The sequence below is a fragment of the Mesoplodon bidens genome (assembly GCF_964165515.1).
Source record: "Mesoplodon bidens genome assembly, chromosome: 7".
Taxonomy (NCBI): Eukaryota; Metazoa; Chordata; class Mammalia; order Artiodactyla; family Ziphiidae; genus Mesoplodon; species Mesoplodon bidens.
This window is the reverse complement of record NC_138164.1, coordinates 116,164,119-116,192,096: the sequence shown is the minus strand read 5'-3', so window position 1 is coordinate 116,192,096 and position 27,978 is coordinate 116,164,119. Positions and strand designations below refer to the sequence as shown.

Here is a 27,978-nt window from a genome sequence, read left to right as displayed (position 1 = left end):
TCTGCTGAGGCCGAGTTGGCCCCCACCCCCAGTTCTCACTTCCCACCACCTTCATGCTGTGCAAACCCCAGGGGCCGGGCCTGGCCTTCCCCAAGGTGGTGGAGAGGCGGGACGACAAAACAAATAAAACCCCAATAAACCCACTTAGTCCACAGAGGCCGATGGAACGGAGGCAGAGGGGCTTCTGGGGGACAGGTCCTCCCCCACCTGGGGCCAGGCTGGGCGCGGGGGGACGGGCGTGGGCGCCACCTCCTCGGCTCACCGGGGAGCGTGTGGCCCAAAAGGCAAGTCTCTGTATGCTATGAAGAACCTTCTGGAAGCAGGAGCCGGGAGGTGTGGGGCCAGAGGTGTGAACAAGATGCAACAGTGAGGCGAGCGTCGGGGTCAAAGTCCATCTCTCATGCACAGAACACGGGGCACCGCAGGCTTTCCTGGAACCCGGCTTGGGGACAGGCTGGGCAGGGCACCGGGAAGGGCAGGAACGAGGCCCCCAGCCCGCGAGAGCTGGGCCAGGATAGCCGGGTGCAGGCAGGAGCCACCCTGGGCGGGTCCCCAGGGGTCCCGGGCACGCTCTGTGCAAAGGGAAGGTGGCACGTCCAGACGCCGAGCCGTCCCTGAGACTGGACGGCGGCTCGGCCTTCCCGGCTGGCAGCTCTGGGGCCCCAGCTCCTGGGCAGCAGGTGCCGGCCTCCCATCCCGCCGGGCTGGGCCCCGTCCGGTCTCGGCTTCCGAACTTCACGATCGGGCCCCCGGACCTCGGGGAGGTCGGAGCTTGGAGTCACCAGTCCGCGTGGGGCAGGGGCGCCAACTTTACTGACAGACACATGTATGTACACGCGTGTTACAGAACACGACACACCCGTAGGGAAGACCGGACGCTCATGATCCAAGGGATAAAAAAAAGCACCGCGAGCGGGCATCGAGGGCCCAGGCTGCGTCCACCGGCCGCCCTGGAGAGGCCCGCGCCCCCCGCCCCCCTTCGGGGCTTGGCGGCAGGAGGGCGCCGGTCACACGACGTCCACTCATAACTTGGCCAGCAAGTTCCTCCTTGTCCTCAGCGCCCCCCGTCCTCGAGGGTCCTTCCTGGCCACAGAGGCCCCGCGAGCCCTCACACGGTGACTTTCTCGATCACACCCTCGGCGACATGGACATCGTCCCCCTGCACGGTGACAGCTGCCGACTGACCACACATGTGCTGGTGGTCCTTCCAGTCCTGAAAGGAAGGACAGACTCCGTGTTACGGTTCAGAGTGAGAAGGCTGTGCCCGGGAGTGGGTCTGCACGTGCTGAGCAGCCAGCCCTCCAGGGCAGGGGGCTCCCAGCCTCGCCCACCCTCCTGTTTAGGGACCCACTCCAAAGGCAAATACCCAGGATGACCCTTGAGACACGTCCACGCTCTGATCCTGCTGCCTCCTCCCTGGGATCTAAACGAAAACGCTCACACCTGCAGAGGAATACTTGTCTCTGATGTTGCTGCCCCACCGTATTACTTATCATCGCAGAAGTGAAAACACTGAGCGGGAGGCAGCCACGTGTCCACAGAGGGGCTGGGAGGCCGCGGCCCCCAGGGAGGCTGGGGAGGACGTCCACCCCCGCCCCGCAACGCCCCCCGTCAGGGTGGGAGCTGCCGTCACCGGTTCACAGGTGGGAAATGGAGCCGAACTTGGCCTGGAGCAGGGCTCACTCTGGGGGCCCGACGGGGCGTGGTTAATGGAGACACGGACCCCAAGACGCATGGAGAGGTTAGGGTTTGGTGAGCCATGACAAGACTTGAATGAACATCACACACACTCGGAAGCACAGAGACCAGCGGTGACCCCCGGAGGGCCGGGTTCCAGCTGCCTATCTTCGTGCTGTCCTATGTCTTCCAAATTTTCTACAAGTGTTGCCTTATTTTTATAATAAAAAAGTAAAATTTCAAATAATTACAGGCATACCTCAGAGACATTGCGGGTTCAGTTCCAGAATAAAGCAAATGTAGCAATAAAGCAAGTCACACAAGATTTCAGGTTTCCCGGGGCTTACACAGATCACGTTTGCACTACACTGTAGTCTATTAAGTGTGTGACTGTACGAACCTAATTCAAAGACACTCTATTCCTAAAAATGCTAACCATCACCTGACCAGGCAGGGTTGCCGCACACCTTTAATTTGTAAAAACGCAACATCTGAGAAGCGCAATAAAACAAGGTCTGCCTGTATATCAAAAGAATAAATTTTTTTAAATTTATTTTTTATTGAAGTTTAGTTGATTTACAGTGTTGTGTTAACTTCTGCTGTACAGCAAAGTGATTCAGTTATATACACATATTTTTTCTTTTTCACATTATTTTCCATTATGGTTTATCACAGGATATTGAATATAGTTCCCCATGCTATACATTAGGACCTTGTCCTTTATCCATCCTATGTATAATAGTTTGCATCTGCTAATCCCAATCCATCCCTCCCCTACCCCGCTCCCTCTTGGCAACCACAAGTCTGTTCTCTATGTCTGTGAGTCTGTTTGTTTTGTAAATAATTTCATTTGTGTCATATTTTAGATTCCACATATAAGTGATATATGGTATTTGTCTTTCTCTTTCTGACTTACTTCACTCAGAATGCTAATCTCTAGGTCCATCCATGTTGCTGCAAATGGCATTATTTCATTCTTTTTTATGGCTGAGTAGTATTCCATTGTATGTATGTACCACATCTTCTTTATCCATTCCTCTGTTGATGGACATTTAGGTTGCTTCCATGTCTTGCCAACTGTAAACAGTGCTGCTATGAGCACTGGGGTGCATGTGTCTTTTCGAATTAGAGTTTTCTCTGGATAAATGCCCAGGAGTGGGATTGTTGGATCAAATGGCAACTCTATTTTTAGTTTGGTAAGGAACCTCCATGCTGCTCTCCATAGTGGCTGCACCAATTTACATTCCCACCAACACTGTAAGAAGGTTCCCTTTTCTCCACACCCTCTCCAGCACCTGTTATTTTTAGACTCAAAAGAATAAATTTTTTTTTTTTTTTTTTTTTTTTTTTTTGCGGTACGCGGGCCTCTCACCGTTGTGGCCTCTCCCGTTGTGGAGCACAGGCTCCGGACACGCAGGCTCAGCGGCCATGGCTGACGGGCCCAGCCGCTCCGCGGCATGTGGGATCCTCCCGGACCGGGGCACGAACCCGTGTCCCCTGCATCAGCAGGCGGACTCCCAACCACTGCGCCACCAGGGAAGCCCAAGAATAAATTTTTAATTTGTAAATTACCTGACTGTAGATTACCTGACTCTGTAAGTCTATACAGTATTTAAAACTTCATGTGTGCTGGGCTCAAGTCCACGGTGTTTCACACCACACCTAAAAATTAACTCAAGATGGGTCATAAATCTAAAAATAAGAGCTTAAAGGGAGCTCCCTGGTGGTCCAGTGGTTAGGCTCCAGCACTTTCATTGCCATGGCCAAGGTTCAATCCCTGGTTGCTGAACTGAGATCCTGCAAGCTACGCTATGTGGCCGAAAAAACAAACAAAAAAAGAGCTAAAATTATAAATGTTTTAGAGGAGAAGAGGAGATTTTCCTAACCTTGAGTCAGGCAAAAGTTCTGAGATATGACGCCAAGAGCGTGATCTCCATTAAAAATGTTTTTTTTTTTAATAAACTGGACTTCTTGGGACTTCCCTAGTGGTTAGGACTCCATGCTTCCACTGCAGGGGGCCCGGGTTTGATCCCCGGTCAGGAACTAAGATCCCGTAAGCCTTATGGCACGGCCAAAAATAAAAAATAATAGATAATAAAAATTTTTTCAAAGTAAACTGGACTTCATCAAAATTAAAAAAACGTTTGCCCTTAAAATGACACTATTAAAAAATAAAGAGACAAGTCACAGACTGGGGGAAAATACTTGGAAATCACGTATCTGATAAAGGACTTGTATCCAGAATATACACAGACATCTCCACACTCAACAAGAAGAGAAACGATCCCATTTAAAAACGGGCAAAAGATTTGAATAGACACTTCCCCCAAAAAGATATACAACGCCCAATAAGCCACACGACGATGCTCAACATCTTTAGACACATCAGGGAGATGCAGACTAAACGCACTGATGTCGCTTCACACCCGGTAGCAGGGCTACGACCAGAAAGCAAGAGCAAGCACTGTGGACGTGGTGGACCCGCCACCGGGGGGCGGGTGGTGCAGTCACTTTGGAGAAGTTGGGAAGTTTCTTACTAAGGTTAAACACAAGTTTACCAGGTGACTCAGCAAACCCATGGACGCATGTAGCCAAGACAAACAGAACCCTGTCTCCACCCTGGAGCTCGCTCGTGAGTGTTCACGACAGTCACATGGCGGGAACCACTCAGACGTCCGTTGGCTGAGGATGGAGGGCAAGACGAGGTCCAGCCACACCGTGGACGCTACTCAGGCTCCACGTGGATGAACCTTTTGAAAACACGCTGGTCAGAGGAAGCCAGATGCGGGAGACCACATGTTATACGACTCCTGCTACGTGAAATGTCCAGAAGAGGCAAATCTACAGAGGAAGAGATTCGTGGTTGCCAGTGGCTGGGGTGTGGGCCCGAGGGGGCTTTTGGGGGTGATGGAAAGTTCTAAAACCGAATCGTCATGTTTGCACAAATGCAAACTTACTAAAAACCACTGAATCGTGCCCTCAAAATTAGTGGATTTTATGGTATGTAAATTCTACCTCGATGAAGACGTAAAACACACACACACACACACACACACACACACACACACACACACACCTCACATGGGATTTGGAAAGAAAAGAAAGTCGGCACGTAAAAGCCAAAGCAACTCATGGCCCTCGTCCAACTGTAAGAAGGTGAGTAACATTAACTACCTTTCCAGGTCTTTGGGGAGCACACAGAATTCTGGGGAGCACAGTGGGCGGGCCCAGAAGCTGCACTGTCGGCACCACCGTTTATTACGAGGAGCCTGGGGTTTAAGTGTCTACAGGTCCTACCGAGTGTTCATGATGGCTCCCACGTGAAAATTACGGTTTTTGAACTGATTTTTGTAAATACTGGGTTGGCCAAAGAGTTTGTTTTTTTCCATAAGATGGCTCGAGTAGCGTTTAATTGTCTTTAACTTCACGCGGAACCATTCTGTTAGACTGTATAGTGACAGCTGTTGTATCAGCGTGCGCTTACAAAAAGTTATCGAAATTGGTGAAATTTTGTGTAGCCATTTTAGTATTGAAGAAAAAAAGCAACATTTTCAGCATATTATTCTTTACTATTTCAAGAAAGGTAAAAACGCAGCTGAAACCCCCCAAAAAAAGACTTGTGCAGTGCATGGAGAAGGTGCTGTAACTGATCAAATGTGTCAAAAGTGGTTTGCGAAGTTTCGTGCTGGAGATTTCTCGCTGGACGATGTTCCACGGTCAGGTGGACCAGTTGAAGTTGAAAGCGATCAGATCGAAACAATAATTGAGAACAATCAACGTTATACCACGCAGGAGATAGCCGACATACTCAAAATATCCATATCAAGCCTTGAAAATCATTTGCATCAGCTTGGTTCTGTTCAGCGCTCTGATGTCTGGGTTCCACATAAGTTAAGCGAAAAAAACCTTCTTGACTGTATTTCTGCATGCGATTCTCTACCTAAATGTAATGGAAATGTTCCATTTTTAAAACAAATTGTGACAGGCAATGAAAAGTGGATACTGTACGATAATGTGGAACAGAAGAGATCATGGGGCAAGCGAAATGAACCACCACCAACCACACTAAAGGCCGGTCTTCATCCAAAGAAGGTGATGTGTATATGGTGGGAGTGGAAGGGAGTCCTCTATTATGAGCTCCTTCTGGAAAACCAAACGATTAATTCCAACAAGTACTGCTCCCAATCAGACCAGCTGAAAGCAGCACTCGACAAAAAGTGTCTGGAATGAGTCAACAGAAAATGCATCATCTTCCATCAGTGACGCAAGACCACATGTTTCTTTGATGACAAGGCAAAAACTGTTACAGCTTGGTTGGGAAGTTCTGATTCATCCGCTATATTCACCACACATTGCCCCTTCGGATTTCCATTGATTTTGGTCTTTACAAAATTATCTTAATGGAAAAAATTTCAATTCCCTGGAAGACTGTGAAAGGCACCTGAAACAGCTCTTTGCTCAAAAAGGTTAAAAGTTTTGGTAAGATGGAATTATGAAGTTGCCTGAAAAATGGCAGAAGGTAGTGGAACAAAACGGTGAATACGTTGTTCAATAAAGTTGTTGGGAAAAATGAAAAATGTGTCTTTTCTTTTTACTTCAAAACCGAAGGAACTTTGTGGCCAACCCAATAAAACCAAAGCCTATGCCTTTATCAGGGCAGCGTGTCACAGGAGCACAAACCTAACACAATCAACGGAAGAAATGGAGTCTTGGTCAACAAGGTTATACCTGAAATATAACCGCCCAATTCACCAAGAGAGGTTCCAAGACTGCAGCTTGCATTTAGACAAAATGTTATCTGGCTAAAACGACTCCATCAAGAAATAAAGCCACGAATCTTCCTCTGATGGTGCAAAGTCAGGGAAGAGTCACCGATCAGCCGCCCTCTCGGATCACGAGCCAGCAGGAGCCCGTCCACCCGGCCGGCTGCTCCTGGCTGCCTGGGCTCCTCCCAGCGTCCCCAAGCGCAGCAGGCGTGTGGGCCCTCTCCTCAGCACACAAGCCATAGGTGACACAAGGGAAAGCAGACCTGCGGGGCTCTTTCCCAAGTCTCCCGCCCCGGGAACGGGCCAGGGCTCAGGAGCGTAGCTGGGAGCCCCTGGACACGCTTTCCGCGCTGTGCTGACCCCTGCAGCCCCCTGGGAAGCCCTGAGACGCAGAGGAGGAAGATGCCACGTCCCACACACCCTGGTCTTGGGGGTCATTCCTGCCCACCTCCCACCCGAGGACATCTGAGGACGGGGCGCTTTGGGAAGCCGCCAGGCACAGGGTCCCCTGCACGGCAGAGGCTGTGTCCACAGATGCAGCTCCAAGTCACAGGCACCAGGGATGGGATTTTTTACTATTTGTCCACCCGGCAAGTTACCTTTTTTAATCATGGAAAGTTTCTAAGAGGAGAGGATAACCCCACAGGCCCCAGTCAACGGCTTGGCCCCTCACTCTGAGTAAGGGTGAGAAAAGTGATAAAAACCTGAACTAGCAACTGCTACTCCAGAATACTCTTTAATCTTCTCAGCATTAGAGGTCTACATGTACAACCGCGCTGACTTTCAGGGTCTATGACGAGGCGTCCAAGGCTGGGGAGCACTGACCGTGACAAGGTCAAGGCCGTGGGGGAGCAGTGGCCTCCATGGCCATGGCCATGGCCTGTGTGGCTGCCTCGGGGCTTTGCCGGAGCCCAGGGACAATGCAGAGGTGACGTGGGGGGGGGGCCTACCTTGCGCTGGCAGAAGGTGGAGCAGTAGTTGACCTTGTGGCAGCCGGTGCACTCGCTCAGGGCCTCCCGGCCGCAGTTGACACAGAACTGCTGCAAGAGGGCACAGGTGTCAGTCGTGGGGACAGGCTGACCCGCGTCCCCACCCCCTGCTGCCCAGACGCGGGGTGGGCACCTGCTGAGTGGGAAGCAGGGCTCCGGATCACACCGATGCGCCAACCTTGCTCCAAATACCAGGGGATTTCATTGCCACCAAGTACGTGTAGGAAACCAAACTGAGGAAGGCCAGGATTCTCAGTTGTCAGGATCGTCTCCTGAGCGGTCAGGCCCTGCAGTCCCCCAGCCAGACCCTCATCCACAGCCCAGGCGCCCCCGGCCCAGCCACGCGGCTCCATTAGGTGGGTCTTCTGTGTGTCTTCCCCACAAGACGCGAAGGAGCCTCTCCTTCTAACCAGCCAGGGAGGGGGACTCCGGTGGCACCGCTAGCGCTGGTGTGTACAGCCGTGACCCGCGCTGTCCGGCGCACCTGGCTGCACTGACTGCAGGCCAGGCCCCTGCTCCCAGCCGGCGGGTGAGTGTGTGACTTGCACACCCACGAGCCACACCAGACGCCCGTTCATCACACCACTGACCGCCTCCCACCGCTACCCCCGAGAGTATATGCAAAGCAGCAAACTGCTTCTTGGTTCCTGTTCTGGATTGCAGCTCCTTTCTCTGCCCAGCGCTGACTGACATGCTCCACCCCGAACCCCCGCCACCCGCCTCACTCGCTTCAGGAAACACGCACATTACGGGGACTCTGAGATACTACTAAGTTAGCTTGTCCCCTGTCTCTAAAGAACAAAATACTTACAGAAAAAAACCGAAGTCTGTAACCACACATAGAAATTCCTCCAGGGAGAGCAAAGGTCTCACAGTTAGTGAGAGCAGAGGTGTGGCTGCCCGTGAGGCTCGGGGACCCCACGGACCCTCCTGCCTCTCAGCTTGGAAGTCCTCAGGGAAGCGGCCTCGTGTCACACACTGTCCCCCACAAGCCCGCAAGCCCCGCTCACCTGGACCTGCCATGTTGGTGCTCCTGGCACCAGCACAGTTCTTGGAAAACAGCAACCACTCAATAAATACCTCTTAACTGCATCAAAAGCCTGTGTCGTGAGCAGACCTTGTGGGGCGGGAGCCGCTCTTGGGCGGCAAGTACTTCTGACCCCGGGCTCCCAACACATCCCCTTGGGAATTACTTCTTAACCCAAGCTAACCGGGGGCAGGAGATCCAGCTCAGACACGCCGGCTGACACACAGACGGAGACGGACGGGCACAGAGCCCTCGGGCTGTGTCTGCACACACCGATTATAACCCACCCGGCTCCGTGCTGCCGGCCGAGAGGGCCCAGATCTTGGTTCCTAAGAGCATTCGTTCTCCAATAAAGGAACCAGGCTCCCTGGAGAAACGGCGGATTCCAGGGCTGGGGCGGGGAACCCCCAAGGTGGGCCTGGAGCGTCTTCTAGCACCAGAAAGGAGGGAGGTGCTCTGAGGGGCACGTAAGGGACGCGGGAGCCGACTGAGAGCTCCAGCCGCCAAAGTCAAACCGGATGAGCAAAACAAGTAACACGGGTGCCATGAGCCCATCTTCATACAAACAAAGGTATAAACAAATGTACAAGAGACAGATTCCCCACGGAGAAGAATTCTGGAACTATTCCTAGATCACCCCTGTCCAGGAGGGGGACCCCCACCCAGGGTGACTAGGGGAGGAAAAGGGGAGATCACTTCACAGATGGAAACCCCCGATCTGCCCCAAGTGCGCATGCTGGGCCTTGGGCCCTGGGGCCCTGGAGTGAGATGAGTCTGTGAGGGGGGCCGGGGGCTTATAAGAAGAGACAAACCAGAGACCTCCCCCAACCCTGGCACGGCCAGGAGGCACGTCTGCAGCCTGGAAGAGGTGTCACCGGACCGACCCGCGGGCACCGGCTCTCTTCCGGCGCTGAGAACGGCGTCTGCGGTGCAGCCAGAGGCGCTGCCCAGACCGCCGCCGCTGCTACTCTTCGGGCCACAATTCCCTCTTGAAAAGGAAGTTGGGAAGATCATCGAAGGTCTGAGAAGGAGCCGGGAGACGTGAACACAGGCCAGAGCACAGAGATGGGGCCCAGAGTGCACGCGTTCCCCCAGCCAGGGGCCGTGGCAGGCGGCCCAGCGCCCTGCAGCCACGTGGCTGGCTTGTGCTGGACACAGAGTCCTTGACGGGAAGGGCGTCTGGTCTTCCGCCCTGTTGAATTTCTGCTGAGCTAACTATATACACACAACACAAATGCCCCATGGTTACAACTGGCAAAATCTCCTTAATAGTTCAGCAGGGCTAAAACTTGATTTTTCAAGAAATTCCACATAAAACGTCCAAGCAGGCAGCCCTGCTTCCCTCCCTGGGCCGCGAGCACCTGTGCCCTCACAGGGAGCCAAGGAGGGAGGGTCCAGCCTCCTCCTCGGGGTCCCGAGGTCTCACTCGTCCGGTCCTCCCCACCAAACCCCAGCACTCTAAGGAGGATGCTGTGGACAGGATTCTCCAGAAGAGTTCTCCGGGGCAGCCCTCCCCCAACCATCCAGCTGGGGGGCTCCGTCTCACCCTGACGACATCAGGGTGTCCAGCAGCCTCTCCACAACAGCTACCGGTGTTCCCCACCTGGCCTCCTGGCTCATCGTCCCCCAGGCCCCGCCGGCCGCTTCTCACTGCCGTCACCTGCTTCAGGGACACGTTTTGCATCCCCTCACTCACACGTGACTCAGGTCAGGGCCTCTCAGCCCCCCGAGCCCCCTGAAGCCCCCAGAGGATCCTGGGGAACAAGTTCTCCGAGGAGTCCAGTTCCCAAGAACCCAGCGTCCAGGTGCTGTGGTCATCACGGGGCCACAGGGATCAGACACACTGCCCGTTACGAAGGGTAAACACACAGGGTGCACAAGGTGGTCAACCCACGTCTGCAAGCAACTTAACCAGGTCACCCGAGGAGCCTCGTGACACCAGCACACACAAAAGGACACTAGCGTCCACCCACCGGTGGTACCCGGACAGGACGGATGCCTAGCTTCCCCTCGCCATGTGATCAGCTTACAGGAAAACTACTGGAGGACACGTCACACCTATAGCTCCAGAGAGAGGACAAACACACCTGTAAGGGCTCCAGCCATTTTCAAAGCTCAGGATGCGGGGACGTGTCGGATGCCTTGGCGGGGGAGGTGGGCTCAAGCCCCTCCCTAAAGGCTGAGCATCCTTCCGCCAAACAGGATTTTAAGGATAAAATCTTTCTTAGAAATTCATAAAATTACAAATGAAATGCAAAGCCCAACGTTTCACGGTGGGGACCTCAGCGATCCGGCTGCGGCAGATGCTCCTGGCTGACCCGACGGACACGCACGTCAGCACGTGTCCCACGTGGGTCGAGGGGGAAGTTCTGCACAACAGGAATTCAGCTTCTGGACCCTTAAATGTGGGATGAGCGTGGCCATGACTGTGGACTATTCCTACGTGAAAAACAAAACCCACGCAGCTGACTCAACACGGTGCCCTGAAAGTAACCTCGGGACCGACCAGGTGGAAACGCCTCGCTCCGTCTTTTTCATGCCACCTGTCTTTGGAGAATTTTCACAGAGGGGAAGAGATGTGCCTAATTTACTTGTAGTTTTATTCTGTGAAAGAAAGGTCCACAAAAATTAATGAAAAATGTAAAACGGAAAGTTACACCGTTTTCCCATCGTACTTCCCTGCTGGGATGAGGGTCGGCTTCCTGTGCTGGCAGCGCCACCCCAGGCCCGAGCCGCCCGCCCGCCCGCCGTCCAGCCGGCCTGACGTGGGGGACACAGTGGCCTCCCCCACCCCCATAGTCTCGGCAAGGGGGTATCCTCGCCAACCCCCGGGGGACGTGATGGCCCCCCCCGCGCCGCCGTGCTCATCAGGGGCAGGTGGTGGTGAGGCCGTGGGCACGGCACACGGCACACACGGTGGTGGACGCAGGATGGGCGGCCGCCCTGGCAAACAGTCTGGCGGCTCCTCAGAAAGTGAGCCCTGAGCCACCGTGGGACCCAGCGGCTCTGCTCCCAAGTACACACCCAGGACACGTGACAACACACGTCCACGCAAACAGCAAAACTGCTCGGGGCGCTGTTCACGGCAGCCAAAGAGTAGAAACCACCCAAATGTCCACCAGTGGTTGAGCGAGGAAACATGTGGTGCGACAACTAACATTTAGCCATAAAAAGGGATGAAAGTCTGACCCAGGCTACAACGTGGATGGACCTCGAAAACACTCTGCTCAGTGAAAGGCCACATGTTGTGTGATTCCGTTTCCAGGAAACATCCAGGACTGGCAAAGCCACAGAGACAGAAAACAGGTTGGTGCAGCTGGGGCCTGGGGCTGGCGGGGAATGACGGCGAACGGGTCCGGGGCTGCTTTGGGAAGTGATCTGGGATCAGACGGCGGTGATGGCTGTAGAAGTTAGTGAACAAACTACTGGACTGTGCACCTTAAAGGTGTGAATTCCACAGTATGTGAACCATATTTCAACGAAGAAAAAAATGCCCTCTCGTTATGCATACTGGGGATTTTTCTAATGTATATGATCAGAAACATGAACATGTGAGTGCAGTTTGTGATTAAGACGCTGGTTACAACTGCAAAAACCAGATACGATTAAGTATTTTAAAAACAGGACTAGTAAAATGTTTACAAACATGAAACATGCAGAAATTAAATTTTTAAAAAATTGGTTGCCGAGCAGGAGACCACTTTTGCTCCGCACGTGCAGCCTCCAAAACCAAACAGAATGAAGGAACGGTTGCCGTTCTGGGGCCCAGAGCAGCCTGTAGGGCTGACCCTCCCAGACAGTGACCACTGAGCACAAGACACAGTGATCTGAAGGCTTGAAAGCAACTAAAGGAAGCAGGAATGGGGGTGGGTGGGTACTGAACCCCGGGGAGGGGCGGGGAGAAAGGCCCAGGCAGGTGGGGCAGGAATGGGGGGGGTGGATCCAACCCTGGGGTTGGGGAGGTCCTCGAAGGTGGGGCAGGAATGTGGTGGGGTGGATCCAATCCCAAGGGGGAGGGGGAGGGGAACGACTCCCGCACGTGGGGCAGCTTTTCCCTCAGGGCCTCCCCACCAGGTGTGTGCGGCCACAGCAAGGGGCCGTGGTCACCTGGGCTGGGGGGCGGGCAGAGGGCTGAGGATGGAGCTGCCAGATGGCTGGAAACCAAGGGAGACCGAGACCGGCACAGATGGCCACAGGCACTTGCTGCCCCCAGGCAGCCAGCACGGAGCTGAGCCAACAGAAATAGCAGCCCAGAAGGCGGCGCTGAGCAGGGACCTTGGTGTCCCCACCCCCGCCCCAGAAGGGCCTGCATTCCCGCACGTGAGGGGGCAGCATTGCTGCCCCCTCCGCCCGCCCAGACCAGGACTAGAGATGTGACGGGCAGAGGTAACCGAGACAGACCCCCCATCACACAACAAAGTTCAGGAGACCAGCCAGGAGCTCAGCTGCTTCTGAGAATCAAGTCCAGCACTTTTCAGGGGAAGAGAAAGAATCCAACAGAATTCAGAGCTTCTGCCATGAATAACCCAGAAGGTCCAACAAACAGTCAGAATGACTGGAATGTGAAGGAAGGAACAGAGCTTCCACAGTCAAGAGGAAAGGAGTGAACAGAAGCAGATCCTGAGCTGACCCGAAGGTCAGGATCGGCCAAGATGTTAAAGAAGCAATGATGCAGATGGTCAGTGAAGTACAGGAAGAGGCGACCATGCTGAGCGGCTGGCGGGGGCGCAGCGGAGTAAAGGCAGCTCCATGAAAGACGCATGTAGACTTTCAATCCACTGCCTCTTGGCGACGAGAGCCCCCCTACTTAAGATCCAGCAAGCCAGGTGTCGCGGCCAAAAAAAAAGGAAAACTGCACCTGAAAAGCTCTTCTTTCCCCTTACCTATAAAAAGTAGTACTGGGCTTCCCTGGTGGCGCAGTGGTTGAGAGTCCGCCTCCCAATGCAGGGGACGCGGGTTCGTGCCCTGGTCTGGGAGGATCCTGCATGCCGCGGAGCGGCTGGGCCCGTGGGCCATGGCCGCTGAGCCTGTGCGTCCGGAGCCTGTGCTCCGCAACGGGAGAGGCCATGGCAGTGAGAGGCCCGCGTACCGCAAAAAAAAAAAAAAAGTAGTACTAACTGAAATTCTTTTTCTTATTCAGATTGGTGGAAATAAACCAATTCAACTCACCTACAAACCAAAGTGACACTGAAGACGCATCACTGTCCGTTCTCCCGCCTCCAGCCGCCCCCAAGAGGGCTTGGGTACCGAGCAGCCCGGCCCACCCTCCTCCGGCCCCAGGTGAGCCCTGGGCAGTGAGGACACACCCCCTCTCGGCACCTGCCCCGCGTCACCTGGAAGACTGCATCCCGAAAGGCGCCACAGGGCTGAGGGACCCTGTGCTGCAGGAGACGCTCTGGGCTTCCTGAGCCACGGGGACCTCGTCGGCAGCGAAATACCTGTGACGGCGCCTCTGGGGCTGAGAAGCCAGTCCCCGCAGGGCCGAGATGCGGGCACCGAGCTGGGTGCCTGGAGGGGCTGGTGACCACAAGACACACACCTGCTCTGACCTCTGCCCCAAGGACACACCAGAGGACGCTCCTCCAGATTTGGTAACACACGAGACCCGTTTCCCCGGGAGGAGGATGGCCTGACAGGGTGAGTGACATCTACAACAGGCGGGCACTCAAACACAACGGCTGGTGTGTGTGAGGGACAAAAACGCCCGACAGGTAACAGTGGCCACTTGTCTATCAGAGAAGCTTCACTTGTACGTGGGCCTCCGGATCCCCCTGCCCAGGAAGGTGGGCGGGCTCTGCAGGTGGCCACCATAGACCCGCTGCGCAAATGGTACCTCTTTCCGCTCTGCATCCGCCTGGACTCTGGCCTGGGCCGCGGCGGCTTCTCGGTAGGAGCTGGCCTGCTTGGCCTGTTCAAACAACGTCTTCAGCTGCTGCGCGGTGCTGAGCAAGGAATTGACCATCTCCTCCAGGTACAGCCAGTTCCGCTGTTCTGACATATCCAGCCCGTTGACCACAGCGGGAGACACGGCTTTGGTGGGGGTGGAGGGCGGCACCGCCAGGGCGGGCAAAGATGTCAACACTAGCGTGTGGAAAGCAAAACACAACAAGAACTTAACCCGTCTCCTGGCTTCGAGGTGCCTCCGCACGCTCATCAAATGTGGGAAAGTAGGGTGGCGAACAGATGACACCCATGGCCCCGCCTTCAAGCCGCCCGTCCATGGACGACACAACAGCTGCAGGGGAGGTGACCACAGAGCTTGTGCAGAGCCAGTGGCGGGGGGGGCGGGGGCTGTTACATCACATAAAAAGTAAAGCAGACGGAAGAACTAAAACCTCCTGGTTTCGTTTCTGCTCACACAGAAAGCCTTCGGGGATGTCTGTGGTCCCCAGGGGGCTGATGAGGGATGCAGGAGACAAGGTCCCCTTAACTGGAGAAGAAAGTCATGGAGGCGGGAGGGAACCTCAAAGGGACGCTGTTCTGGACGGGAAGTAGAGACTCGCACACGCGGACACGCAAGGGCTCCCCGCCCCTGTCCCGGGGGGCCTGGGGGCAGAGACACCCAGGCTGTGCTGCTGAATGTCTAACATCCTCCCAGAGAAGAACCCCTGACTGTAGCGTCGGCCGAGTCCTTGGTGTAAAAGCCCCACCAAGGCCCATTTCCAGCCCCCAGCGAGAGGCCACTGGACACAGGCTGCAGGAGACACACGGGAGCTGGACGAGCGACGCCTGCCCCCTCGGCCATGGCCAGACCTTGCTGTGAACCCTGCCCCGCCCCCGCAAGGGCACGGCCCTGGGGCCGGACATAAGGAAACGGGCAGCATGACAGGGTGGACAGAGGACGCAGCAGCCGCTCTAGGGGACCCCGCCAGCCAAATCAGGGACCATCCCAATACAAATCATCCCAGCAACAGGTTGCAGAGCCCTGAATGAAACAGGAAGCCACACGTCCACGCTGAAACAAGCTAAGAAACAAGTAAGCAGACGGGGGACGAGTAGCCCAGGCCTCACGGCCCTGCTCAGGGCACGGCCGACCACATGGGGCGGACACTCCCCATCCAGGCCCCGCCCAGACCCCGCAGTCAGCAGGGCCGCAGCCCGGCCAGGAGGCTCACCAGGCCTGGGGCCAGGGTCTGAGGCAAGGTATGGGGAAGAGGCAGAACGGAGGCGAGCTTTAAGGGTGGGAGGGGTGTCACAGCAAGAGGAGAGAGCGGTGAGACAAGCAAAGGAAAAGGAGAAGGGGCGTTTTCTAGAACTCGGGGCAAGTTTCTATCTTGCTGTCTTGTCTCTGGCGGAAACTGTGAAAAACACAAAGGTCCACCAGCTGGGATTACGATGCTCCCTGTAAAACAGTGTCCTGACATAGAAATGTGTCCAAAACGTGCCGTCAGTGACAAATCACTCAAAATGCACACGCGGGGCGATGTCCCCGTTAAGCTTCAGGCGGGGCGAGTCGCAGACATGCACACACCCTCTCACCTGAGGCCACCCGGATGAGCGTCCTCACGGGACAGACCCCAGGCACAGTGTCCTGGTCAGAGCCTGGCCGAATCTCAGGCTCTGCAGGTCACAGGTCGCTACGTGAGCAGCCTCACCCCACACAGAAACGAGCGGCAGCTTCCAGTGAAACCTGCTTTACAAACACAGGCCTGAAGCCCCACACCCCACTTCACCTAGGAAGCCTTTCAGAAAGATGATTCTGCACATGACGGCCGCTGGCGGAGAATTCTTCCACACTGACCTATTTTGGGATGAGATGTTGGCAACGCGGCCTCCGGAAACGGTGCAATCTGACAGCTGTCCTGATATCCTGGGTAGTGGGGCTCCGGGTGGCCAACCCTGCATGGGGGCTGCACGCCTGCTTCTTGTACTGTCAGGGGAGAGGGACATGATGGCGTGAGACCCAGCTGTGCTGCACGTCCAACAGGGCGGCTCCTGAGCCGTGGAAGTGGAGGACGTGAACTGTCAGAGGGACAGTATTTGGGATGTTCTGGGTGAAATAAAACACAGTACAAAAGCCAGTTTCCACTGTTCCCTTTCACTTTCCGGAGGCGGCTACCAGAGCATTCCACATGCACATGGGGCATTTCTGCCCCCCCGGGCGCCCGTCTAGGCTCCGTGAGCAGCCTCAGCTTCTCAGGCCCTGGTCCCGCCGCCCCTGCCTGCGGGGGTCCAGCGACCCCCTGGGGCCGCGTTGCCAGGTGCTGAGACAACTCACCTGTGGCTCCCGCGAAGACGTCGCCCTGGGCCGGACTCTCCGAGATGACCGCGGTGGCCTCCACGGTGGACGCCCGGTCGAAGGTCAACGCGCCAGAGGTAGTGATCTGTCCTGAGGGGGTCACGGTGACTGGAAAAGCAGGAGAGCTGTCACTGCGTGCTGGGCCCGCCGGGCACATCGCAGAAAAACCCAGGGGCCAGGGCGGGATGCGCGGGGGCCACAGCAGCGCCCACCGGCCCACAGCCACCTCTGCAGGGGTGGTGCCTGGGGGGGGGCCAGAGACGCCCACCCCAGCAGACGCAGCTCCTGCTGTGTGTCCTGAGGACCTGGATGTACTGTCCCGTCAGAAAGCGAGAGATAAAAGTTAAAGGAACGTAAGAAGGACTTTGTAGTCTGAATTAAGAGAAAGGTTTTCGTCAAAGCTGAAGAGAAAACACAGCGGTGCCCCCGGCATTCTGGGGGCTCTGCCTCCGCCTGCCGACCAGCCCCAAGGACACGGGGCGCCTCCCCCGCAGGAGCCGTCAGGCTGCTGACAGCCCCTAGCGACTGGGCGCCTCCCAGGCCTCTCCCACCACCGTAGCCCCACTCGCCTCGTGGTTTCAGAAGCAGGTGCCTCCCCCGCCTCGCCCTCCCTACGTGTGCCCCAGCCGCGCCTGCCCCGGGGCGGCAAGACCTCGGAGGGCCTGGGGGCTGCGCGGACTGAGACCCAGGCCTCCAGTCGCAAAGTGAAGTCCGTGCCGAGGACAGGCCGGGACCGAAGAGGCCAGGGAACCCCCGTGAGCGGCAGCCATGCTGCTTTTGACCCAGACCCCTCGGCCACACATGTGAGCGGGACATGCTAAGAGCATGTCGCGTGACGACAGCTGCTTCACTGTGACTCACAGGTGGTGGCGGCTGCGGCGGGCAGCAGGGTGATGTTCTTGGGGGTGTCCTTCTTGACGGGTGTGGCAGGCAGCTCGTTCTCCTTCTTGCGCCTCTTGTAGGGGACGAAGAGTCTGACAGGCCCGCTCTGGGGGAGGGGGGGCGGGAGGAAAAGTGAGATGTGTGGAAACGCCACCCAGGACTGTTCTCCAACAGCGACCTGCCTGGAGACGTGCCCAGACTGCGGCCAGAAGACGGAACCGTGCAAAGCTCCCTTAGCTCCCTTTAGGCCCCAAACGGCTTAAAGTAACAGAAAAGGTACTTTCAGAGAGAACGTGTGAGTAACAGCGCTTCCAACAGGAGAGTAATATCAACACCCAATTTTTAGGAATTCCCGGAAGACAGAAAGCAAGTGGGGAGCAGGGGGCGCCCCGCAGACCCTGAGGCCCCGACACGCGGGAGGAGAGAACCTTGACGGAGCAGAAACAGCAGGAAAACGTGAAGGTCAGGGGAGCCTCCCAGCTCACACCCAAGACCCCTGCGGGCTCGCTGGCCCTTCCTGCTGCCCATTCAAACCTGCTGTGGACCCGTGAGTGAGCTTCTGTCCTACGCGCCAACCCCAGAATCTCCACCGGGCTCTCCCCAGTGGCTCCTCCCTTTACTGATTTTCTCCACGTGTTGAGACGTTGCCATCACCTTCTAGGCTAAACTGTGTCCTCAGGACCACCTGTGAGGCCCTGACCATCAGGGTGGCCGTATTTGGAGTGAGGAGGCAGCGGGGGTCTGGAGGGTAGGGCCCTGACCCGCCGGGGTTAGTGCCCTTGTAGGAGCAGCTGTGTAAGCGAGAGCTTACAAGCCAGGAGGAGCCCCGCCAGGCACAAACCAGCACCTTGACCTGGGCTGCCTGCCTCCACAACTGTGAGAAAGTCAACGCGTGCTCCTGAAGTGCCCTGGCCTCCTGCCCAGCCCCCGCAGACTGAGACCCGTGCTGACAACCCTTTGACGTGTTTCCTTCAGCCCCGAAGACGTAGAGGCTTCTTGGAAGTCTCATCTGCTGCCCCCATGATGGGCAGTGCCTGCCGCCTGCTGCTTTTCTTCTGTGTGGTTCACATACCCCTGGTCCTTTACATGACTCACAATTTTTGTTGAAACCGGACATTTCAGGCGCTGTACTGAGTGGCTGTGCCGATGACTCCCCCTCCCTCCAGGGCCTCCTGGCTGCAGTCCTGGACAAAGTCTCTCTCACCACAGTGTGGCCCTGCTGGCCTCCAGGCGGCAGTGACCAAGCTACCGCACCAGCTGTTGGGCTCAGCCGACTGCTCTACCCTTTGCAAACTGCTTCACTGTCAGATCCAGTCACACTAGGCTCCTGTACTGGGGGGCTTTTAGGACAAGCCTCTGAGGAGGCTCCTCAGGGTGGTCACTGTCCCGTGGGAGGTTTAGCTGGCTGCCCTCCTGCATTGCCGGCCTCCTCCCCACGGGCTGCCCTGGAGCAGGGCAGAAACGGCACTCAGTCCATCAGCCCTGCTCGCCGAGCTGCTTGGTCTTCTCGGCTGGCCTCAGCTGCGTGGACCTCCACCCTAGGGGCAAGCGGGGCCAGGACGATGGAGCTTCCCTAGGCCGAGCTGGAGGGACGCAGGGAGTGGCAGGGTCTGACTCGACTGCCAGACTCACAAGATTTTCCTGGATAAATGTTTCTTTTTTTGTTGTATGCCCCCAGGACAATCTCCAGAGACCTTAAGTGGTTGCTTTTTATCATTTTCACCAGTTAGGGTTACTTATTGGGGGAGTGGGTCCCTGGAGCCCCACACAGCACCACTCCTGAAGCAGGAGCCACAATGTTTCAATTTGATGAAGTCTGACCTATGAGTTTTCATTTCATGGATTGTGCCTTTGGTTCCATGTCTAAGAAATGCCTGGTCTAACCCTAGATCACAAAGATTTTCTTCTACAAATTGTAGTTTAGTTTTGGACACATTTGGCTGTATGATCCATCTTGAATTCGTGTGTATATAAAGCGTGATGTTTAGGTCAAGGGTCACTTCTACGCCTGTGAGTGTCCGACTGTTCCCACACCTGCAGGTCTGTGTGTGAACAGTGGGTCTGCTCCTAGATCGATGGGTCCCCCTCTGCCAAACACGGACGGTCTTGACCGCGGAAACAATACAGCAAGTCTGAAAGTCAAGTGCTGTGATTCCTCCAGTTGTAGTCTTTGTCCTCAAAACTGTGTTGCTACCCATTTCCTCTGCCTTTTGATACGAATCTTAGAATCAACTTGTTGATGTCTACAAGATCCTGCCGGGGCTCCGAAGAGACCCGTGTTAAACCCACAGACCAGTGTGGGGAGAAGGACGTCTTCACTGCATCAAGGCCTCCAGCCCGCAGGTCCACGTCTTCTCGGAGTTCTCTTGCTGGCAGTTTCTAGCTTCAGTACACACGTTCCATACATGTGCCGCCAGGTGACACCTGAGGGTTTCGGCGTTTGGAGTGACCGTAAACAGCCCTACCGGGTACTCCATGCTTCCCGAGGGGGGTGACCCCCCCACTCTGCTCCTCCTACCCCTGGAAGATCTCCAAGGATGTCACTTACCAGTCTTCCCAAGCAAACTTTAAAAATATCTTATTCTCACACAAATATCCTACTGGTCATTCTACTAGACTCATGTGTGATCTACACACGAACTAGACAATTTTAGAATCTTTGGTTTTCCCACTCAACAACATCTCTCCAATTAAGTTTTCTTCCATAGCTGCTGCTAATTAACCAGGTGAGTAATCAAAATTAAAAAAAGAAATCGCATCATGCAGCTTCCTACTTAATTTTAAGACATTTAAAAATAATATTCAACAATAGGAACATTGAAACAAAACTGGTAGTTCACACATAACAAATTAGCATCACACTTTGAAAGCTATACAGCAACATACGTTAAAACTAATGCAAATATCCCTTTTCTTTAAACAGTTAAGAATTTAGGATAAGAAAAGACTTCAAAAGACATTAGAAGTTCTCTATATAAATCAGCTCAGTGTAGTATTTTTTATGACGTGATGTTAAAAATGAAAAACATAAAACAGCGCATATATACTTGTCGTCACTACAAAAAAAAAGTACGGTTAAGACAATGACATTATAGGGGCTTCCCTGGCGGCGCAGTGGTTAAAGAATCCACCTGCCAATGCAGCGGACACAGGTTCCATCCCTGGTCCAGGAAGAGCCCACATGCCACGGAGCAACTAAGCCCCTATACCACAACTACTGAGTCTGCGCTCTAGAGCCCACGAGCCACAACTACTGAAGCCTGCGTACCTAGAGCCCGTGCTCTGCAACAAGAGAAGCCACAGCAATGAGAAGCTTGCGCACCACAATGAAGAGCAGGCCCCGCTCGCCGCAACTAGAGAAAGCCTGCACGCAGCAACAAAGACCCAACGCAGCCAAAAATAAATAAATGAATAGATTTATATAAAAAAAAAAAAGACGATGACATTATAGGAGCTTTCCATGATTTAAGGAAGTTTCCCTTAACGTCCTTTGAGCAGCCCCAGGGCCCACCTGAGGCCTCACTCATCAGACTAATGTTCAAAAACCAGAATTTGAGGGAGAAACTAAGCTGGAAGCAGCCCTGAGAGGAGCTGAGGGGAGCAGGGGCCCACTCACCAGGGTCATGTCATCACAGCAGGCGGCACAGGTGCAGGAGGCGGCATGAGGGTTTAGGATCCCATCCTGAAGTTTAAAAAGTACCGCGACATGTGAGAAAGTCGGCTCTGAAGTGAGTCAACAGCCCCAGATCTCAACCAGTTTCACCCCGATCCCCCTGTGAAGGTAAAATCCCACCGTTTCCAGAACCTTCTCTCTTGTACACGTCTCTGCTGGTGGCAGCATCTATCTCTCCCCTGCCAGGGAGTGTAGGTGTGATTTCTCTATCAACTTCCTAGAGCTAAACCGGAAACAGCAATGAGGAGCCCTATCCTCTCATGGATGAGCTCAAGGAGAGAGAAGTGAGGTGTCTTTTAAAAAGTCACAGGCAGGGCTTCCCTGGTGGCGCAGTGGTTGAGAGTCCGCCTGCCGATGCAGGGGACACGGGTTCGTGCCCCGGTCCGGGAAGACCCCACATGCCGCGGAGCGGCTGGGCCCGTGAGCCATGGCCGCTGAGCCTGCGTGTCCGGAGCCTGTGCTCCGCAGCGGGAGAGGCCACAACAGTGAGAGGCCCGCGTACCGCAAAAAAAAAAAAGTCACGGGCAGAGTTACTCAGTTTTCCTCTGTCTCCCCCATGTATACGTGCTATTAAACTTCTGTTTGATTTTCTCCTGTTAATAAACAAACAAAAGTCACACAAAATCAAACGGAAGCTGTTACGTTACCTCATCCAATCCTCACAACAAGGTGTGGAGCAAACGCCCCCAACATCCCATTTGGAACATCAGGAAGCAGATGGAAAGGTGATGTAACTTGCCCCAGGTCACACAGCAAGTGAGCGGGGGACTCGAACCCCATCTGATTCCAGCCTGTGAGCCCTGGAAAGCCCTGCAGCCGATGCCCCAGGAGGCGGGCCAGCGGCTTGTGGCTCTGAGCTGAGCAGGGAGGGTGGGGAAGCGCGGCACCTGGGTACCTGGATGAGGCACTGCAGCGGCCGCCCCGCATAGCGGATGCTTCTCTTCCAGTCTTTGCTGCTGGCCCTTCCTGCCATGGCTTCAAACTCGGTAGGACTGTACCAGTTCTCCCCCTGCTTAATGCAGCGCCCCCGGCCTCCTGAAAGGACGAAGCCACCCGCTGTAGTTCCCGCTGACATTGGGCCAGGCCCATCTCCCCTCCCGCCCACTCCCCCTCGGCGTCCCGGGCCTGCGTGCTCTCAGCCACTCCCTCGGCGCCCCACAGTGAGCCCACATCTGCAGGCAGCGCTTCCCACCGCATGCCTGAGCTCCAACCTGCTGAACACAGTCACCACACACTCCATCACATCCCACACGGAGCTCATGACCTCTTCCCACTTGCAGAGCCTTCTACCTACGGGTCACCCAGCTGACCGAGGACCTTAGGAAACATGGTCCAGCCCTGCCCCCACCACGGGCCACCCCATTCCTCAACCTGCCCGTTTGCTTAACTAGTTTATGAGTCATTACAACCGTCCTTGGCCCCAACTTACAGTGGGGGATGCAAAAGGAAGGCGATCCTCGAAACAAAATAAGCAGCAGCCTGGGCCCACCCCACGCGAGCCCACCTGGGCCCACTCTGTGCCCACCTGGGCCCACCGCACATGCGCCCACCTGAGCCCAGCCTGCTCTTATACAAGGTGCCACTGACGTTCCGACAACGCACAGGCAGCTCACTGTCGTACACCGATGGGTCCCAGTTGTACTTAGTTCCACCTTTCTCTTGGCCAGGAGCCAGAGGGGTCGGAGGAGACTGAGGGCCTTGAGCAAAGAAAGCATCATGAACATGAGAGACCCTGAACGCACCCCGAATAACAGAAAGGCACAAAAAACATCTTGATTCTAACAGGTTCTTCCCGCAGCTCAGCAGCATCACCCCCTGTAACTCTGGGCAACTCTTCTGACTTTTTCTACTTAAACTAAATAGTATTTGAAATTGGAAATTCACCACAAGATAAAGTTCACCCCCAGGATAAACTCCACCAGCTCTCAGAGCGTTGTGCCCCCGAGGCCTGGAGCAGGAGGGCAGTACCGGGGGTGAGAGGGGCAGCGGGTGCCTTCAGCCCGGCGGTCTCCACGATGCTCCCATCCGTGTGCACGACGATCAGCGTGGCCTTCTCGGTGTTCAGACTGTCCCCGATCTGAAGGGCTGTCCTGCCCGACTGGAGGAAAGAACACCAGTAGTCTCAAGTGACAGCGGCTGGAGCACACCTGCATGCCGGGATGTGGTCCTACAGAGAGGTTCCAGCTGACACCGCCACCGGGGGGCCCACCATGCCTCATGTCGCCTAGGCGACACTAGGTCTGCATGGCTCTGAGCAAATGTTCACATGGCTTGTCTAAGTGAAGGGATAAATGTGTTCCTGGAACAGGAAATGCCCTCCCGTCTGCCTGGGCAGCCTCTGAGGTTGCAGGCCTCAGGGGAGGGTTTCCGAGAGGCCAAGTTCATAACCACAGCCAAGGCCCAGTGCAGGACCCCTTCTCATGCCCGAGCCCACCCAGACACGGGGCCTCCCAAGCCATGCTGCTTACATGCCTCTCCACTGGGGCTGGATGCTGCTGTGACCGCGCCTGCCTCCTCTGGGCCAGCCAGATGCCCCTTTCCTATCCCTGCGGGCACTGAGCCCACCCCAACTGTCCATAGGCGCACGGTCACGGCCTCACTCAGACAGTCCTGGAGTGGACTAGAGACCCCGGCGCACCCCGTCCACACCAAGGCCTGGGACACTCTCATGCTTTCACGCTGAGAGGATAAAACTAAGACAAAGGCCTTTTCTTACATCTGAAAATGTGGCCTTCAAACCAGGGGAGGTGAGTAGAAGTTTATCGTGGGATTGCGGGCCCTCCACCCGGCGTGCACATGCACACACCTGGCCTGCTCTCACAGACCTGCAGGGTCAATGCCTCAGTAAGGGCGTCTACACTGCTTGCGTCTGAATCACTGAATTCGTACAGCTCTCGACCGGAAAAACAGGATGCTTTGTGTTCATTCGAGAACCACAAAGTATTTTTCTCATGAAGGTGTGTGAGACACGTAGATACTTGAGACCCCCTCTCCTTGTCAGTTTCCAGAAGGATCACACTAGTTTCTGGGTCTTCTTGTCCTCAGAGCCTGCTGACTTGGGGCCGCCCCTAACTCCCCGACCCTCTGGCTCCAGCCCCTCCTAGAAAACGAGAACGTGACAGTCTGCTGTCAGGCAGGACACCGGCTAGAGGCACCAAGTCACTGCCTGGCTATCAGCCTGTGCGCATCCTGATACCATAAGAAATAAACCAAGACTCTTAAATCTGCACCCCTGAGCCCTTCACCAACCTGCTGCCCTTACACTCAGGAGCAACAGTTTTCTGTCTGTCATATCTCAGTAACAACCACTTTGCTTTCAGGTGTACAGTGTCCCAGGTGCGTGATCCAGGCTAAAAGGAAACCATGCGATCTCCCCTCCCTTCCCCTCCCCTCCCCAGGCAGTCGGCATAGGGCAGGCTCAGGGTCTCTGGGGGACGAGCCACCTCCCTTGGGGCCGGAAGCGCTCCCATGGCGGCTTACCAGCACGTGGCCCGAGAGCGAGGCGGCGTTTGCCACCGACGTGGTGAAGACGTTGTCCGCCGAGGCGCCCACGTTGGCCACTGTCACAGTGGTCACCTCTGCAACACAGGAGCCTGACTCAGGGCCCAGCCAGAGGCCACTGCGGATAGGGCGAGGGTGGGGGGCAGCCCACGGTGGATCCAGGTCAGGTACCTGAGCTACCGTGGGAGGCCTCACGCTGTACACGAAACGCCCGACCAACGTTTCTAGACCAGTCTGAATGACCTGGTCCTTCCAAGGACAAGAGGCCACCTCTCCCTCCCCACAGAGCCTGCCACGCACAGTGAAAACCACAGGGCACGCCCGCCCTCACGCACCCACTGAGCCGGCCACGGCTCTGCCCTGGCATCTCGCTCCCTTCTAGTTAAAACCATACCCCAAAGAGGCCCCTAAAATCCTAGAGTTCCCTCCCTTCCGGGTGGGATCCTCCTGGCCCCTCTCCTGCAGGTCAGCGCAGGAAGGCTCATGTCTATCCCTCCCTCCCCTTCCTTCACCCCCACCTGCCATGGACCTCTTCCTCCTGAAAAGCGGCAGACCTGCCTGTGCCCACCCCACGCGCCCCCCAATTCTAAGCCCGGCCCCTCCCAGCAGCGTCTGTACACGGGGGCGCCGCCGCGCCCCGCCCCCCGTGCTCCCCCCACTGCCCATGGCCCACTCCTGACGGGCTGCCCTGGACAGCCCTCCCTTGATGCTCCCCCAGCCACCAGGGGTGGCGCTGCCTTCCAGAATGTCCCAAGCCTAGAGCGCTTGTGGCCTGGGGGAGGTGCTCAAACTGACCCAGAGTCCTGCACATTCCATCAGCCCGAGCTCACTAAACTGCTCTAAAAACACCTGCTCCCCATCTGTCTCCTCCACCGTGTCCCAGGGAGCCGCGGGCCAAGGGGTCTGAACACAAGGTCTAAAGAACTCGCCAGCAGCCCAGGAGGCAGCCTCAAGCCAGCAACGTGTCCTGCTGAGTTACAGAAACCCGGGAATCACCTGACCTTGGTAATTCACAACCAACAAGTTTTAACATAATGGAAAAACACAAGGATAAAACTCTGTGGGAAAGAAACACTGTGATGTCAGTACGTGTCTCCAATGTTGACACAAATAGCATCACATTCCCTTTCTGCATTCAGAAAAACACGTGCAAAAACAACACAAACCTGAAGAAAAACCTCACCATCCAAAATCTCAACTTTAAACCAGAGTTTAGCAACAAAAATGGAATCCTTTAAGGGCCACAAAGCCTTCTTTCCCTGCCTTTTGCGAGGATCCCGGACAGACCACAGGCACGGGGGCAGTGAGGGAACTGGCTGCAGGCCCCACGCAGCTCCTCCGGGGCCAGATAAACCGGAGCACTGGGTGGGGAGGCCGCTGTCCAGTTCTGAAAGCCATGAAACTCCCTAGGGGAGAAGAGCCTTAGGATGCTCCCCAGGGGTTCCAGTGCCCAGCTCTGCCGGCCACACGGGAGCCCAAGTGGGAGGGAACAATGCTTAGGAAAGTCTCTACCTCCTTCTGAACGGTGCCCAGGGGAGACACAACCTCTAAAGGGCGCTTTGGGGCGTGACTCACGAACCTTGAAAATGAGAATGTTCTGTGAGGCAAGAACAAAAGTGTGGGCCAGCAGCCCGGGTGGTCCCCGAGGAAGGGAAGATCCGTAAAGGAAATGGGGGCCCCGCGGACAGGCCAGAGGGGACTGCCCCCAAAGGCTGCGGGCCCTCCCAGACTAAGTGAGATGCCTTGCTCCCCAGGGCTAAGGTCACACCTGAGCAGGCCCTCAGGATTCTGGGTGACCAGATGCTCCCAACCCCGGGCTCCTCCAGGACAGGACCCGTGTCTGACCCCTGTGTCACCAGCTCCCAGGACAGAGGAGGAGAGGACACACAAGGCACGAGGCAGGTGCTGAGAAGGTTCTGGAAGTAGCGCAGAGCATTGAAAGGAAGGAAAGGAGTTCAGGGAGCAAGTATGCTGCAGGGCAGGGCCAGGATGCTCCCATGGGGCAGGTGTGCAGGGACCACACGGCACACGAGGTAGGTGCGAGGCATGTGCTGGGGGAGGATGGGTGTGCCAGTCAGCCAGGCGTGGGCAGGGCAGGTGGGCGTGGAGGACAAGTGTGAGGAGCAGGTGCGCGCGGAGCAGGTGCCGGCAGGTCGTGCGGGAGTGTGCGGGGCAGGCGCGCAGGGCAGGTGTGGGGCAGGTGCGGACAGGTGCGCGGGAACCGCGGGCGGGCGGCACTTGCCTGCGAAGGCGGCGGCCGCGGCGGCCTCGTCGGGGCCGGGCAGGGCCTCGGCGCCCATGTCCATGTGCCCGGGCTCGGCGGCCATCACCGCCACGGCCGTCACCCGCCGCGTCTCGCGCTCCGCCTCCGAGTCTCCGTCCTCCTCCGAGTCCTCGTCCCTGCTGAGCACCGGCTCCTCCGCCTCGCCTCCCGCCGCGGCCGCGGCCGCCGCCGCCACAGCGGCCGCGGCCGCCACCGCCGCCGCCTCGGCCAGGCCCAGCTGCTTGGCGGCCGAGTCCGAGTCCTCCATCCGGACTCCGCCGAGCCCGCCCGAAGGCGCCGGCCGGGGCCGCCCGAAGGCCGGGACGGAGCCCGAAGAGCGCCGCCCGAGGAGGCCGCCCGAGCCGGGCCGAGCTTGACCGAGGATGGCTGCCCGAACCGAGCCGAGCTGAGCCGAGCCCACCCGAAGCCGGCCGCCAAGCCGAGCCGGGGCCGCCCGAACAGGGGCCGAACCGGCACGAAGAGGCCCTGTCGAGTCGAGCCGAGCCGAGGCCTAGAAGTCCGGAAACGAGGGGGGCCGAAGTGGTCCGAAGTGCGGAGTCGAGTCGGTCCGAATTGGTCCGAGGCCGCACGAGGGTTTCCGAGAGGCTCTGCGCTAGCCCTCCTCAGGGCCTAGAAGGCCGCGCCGGCCGTGGTCCCCAGTCAACAGGGTCCCCTACTGTGAGGCCGACTCCGCCGGCCTCCGACGCAACGCGACCCGGCCTAGAGAACCTTGCGCTGCAGGCTCCGCCTGCACCCGCCGCCCGCGGGAGCCGAGCCCGCCCGAATAGGAGCCGAGCGGAGCCGAACGCACCCGAGCAGGGATCCACACGAGCGAGCCTCGGCTCTCCGCCTCCTCCTGTCCGAAAGTGCCCGAGCGCTGTCGGACGTGCTAATCGGGCCTCGGCCACGGTTCGGAATCAAGTCCCGAAACACGGCTCCGTCGAGCCCCTTCGGGAGCAGA

The 27,978-nt window shown here is 56.5% G+C and overlaps 1 protein-coding gene across 8 annotated transcripts; it reads right to left on the bottom strand.

Moving 5' to 3' along the window:
- Positions 1-791: 791 nt before the first annotated feature.
- Positions 792-27,391, bottom strand: DEAF1 (DEAF1 transcription factor). Of its 8 annotated transcripts, XR_014016366.1 has the most exons (13): positions 26,997-27,391; positions 24,734-24,831; positions 23,222-23,351; positions 22,804-22,950; positions 22,149-22,288; positions 21,197-21,262; positions 17,560-17,686; positions 16,678-16,806; positions 16,201-16,329; positions 14,293-14,540; positions 7,394-7,483; positions 5,681-5,820; positions 5,173-5,552 (listed from the first exon to the last, which is right to left on the bottom strand). XR_014016366.1 is itself a non-coding variant. In XM_081240921.1 (12 exons), the coding sequence occupies exons 1-12, from the start codon at positions 27,283-27,285 to the stop codon at positions 1,109-1,111; spliced, it is 1,695 nt and encodes a 564-aa protein (XP_081097047.1). In that variant the 5' UTR covers positions 27,286-27,391; the 3' UTR covers positions 792-1,108. The 8 variants fall into 8 exon arrangements, 7 of the variants coding, with proteins under 7 accessions (XP_081097047.1, XP_081097046.1, XP_081097049.1 ...); XM_081240921.1 differs by lacking the exons at positions 5,173-5,552; positions 5,681-5,820 and adding an exon at positions 792-1,213 and having other exon boundaries at positions 7,394-7,480; XM_081240920.1 differs by lacking the exons at positions 5,173-5,552; positions 5,681-5,820 and adding an exon at positions 792-1,213 and having other exon boundaries at positions 26,997-27,390.
- Between the last annotated feature and the right edge of the window lie 587 nt (positions 27,392-27,978).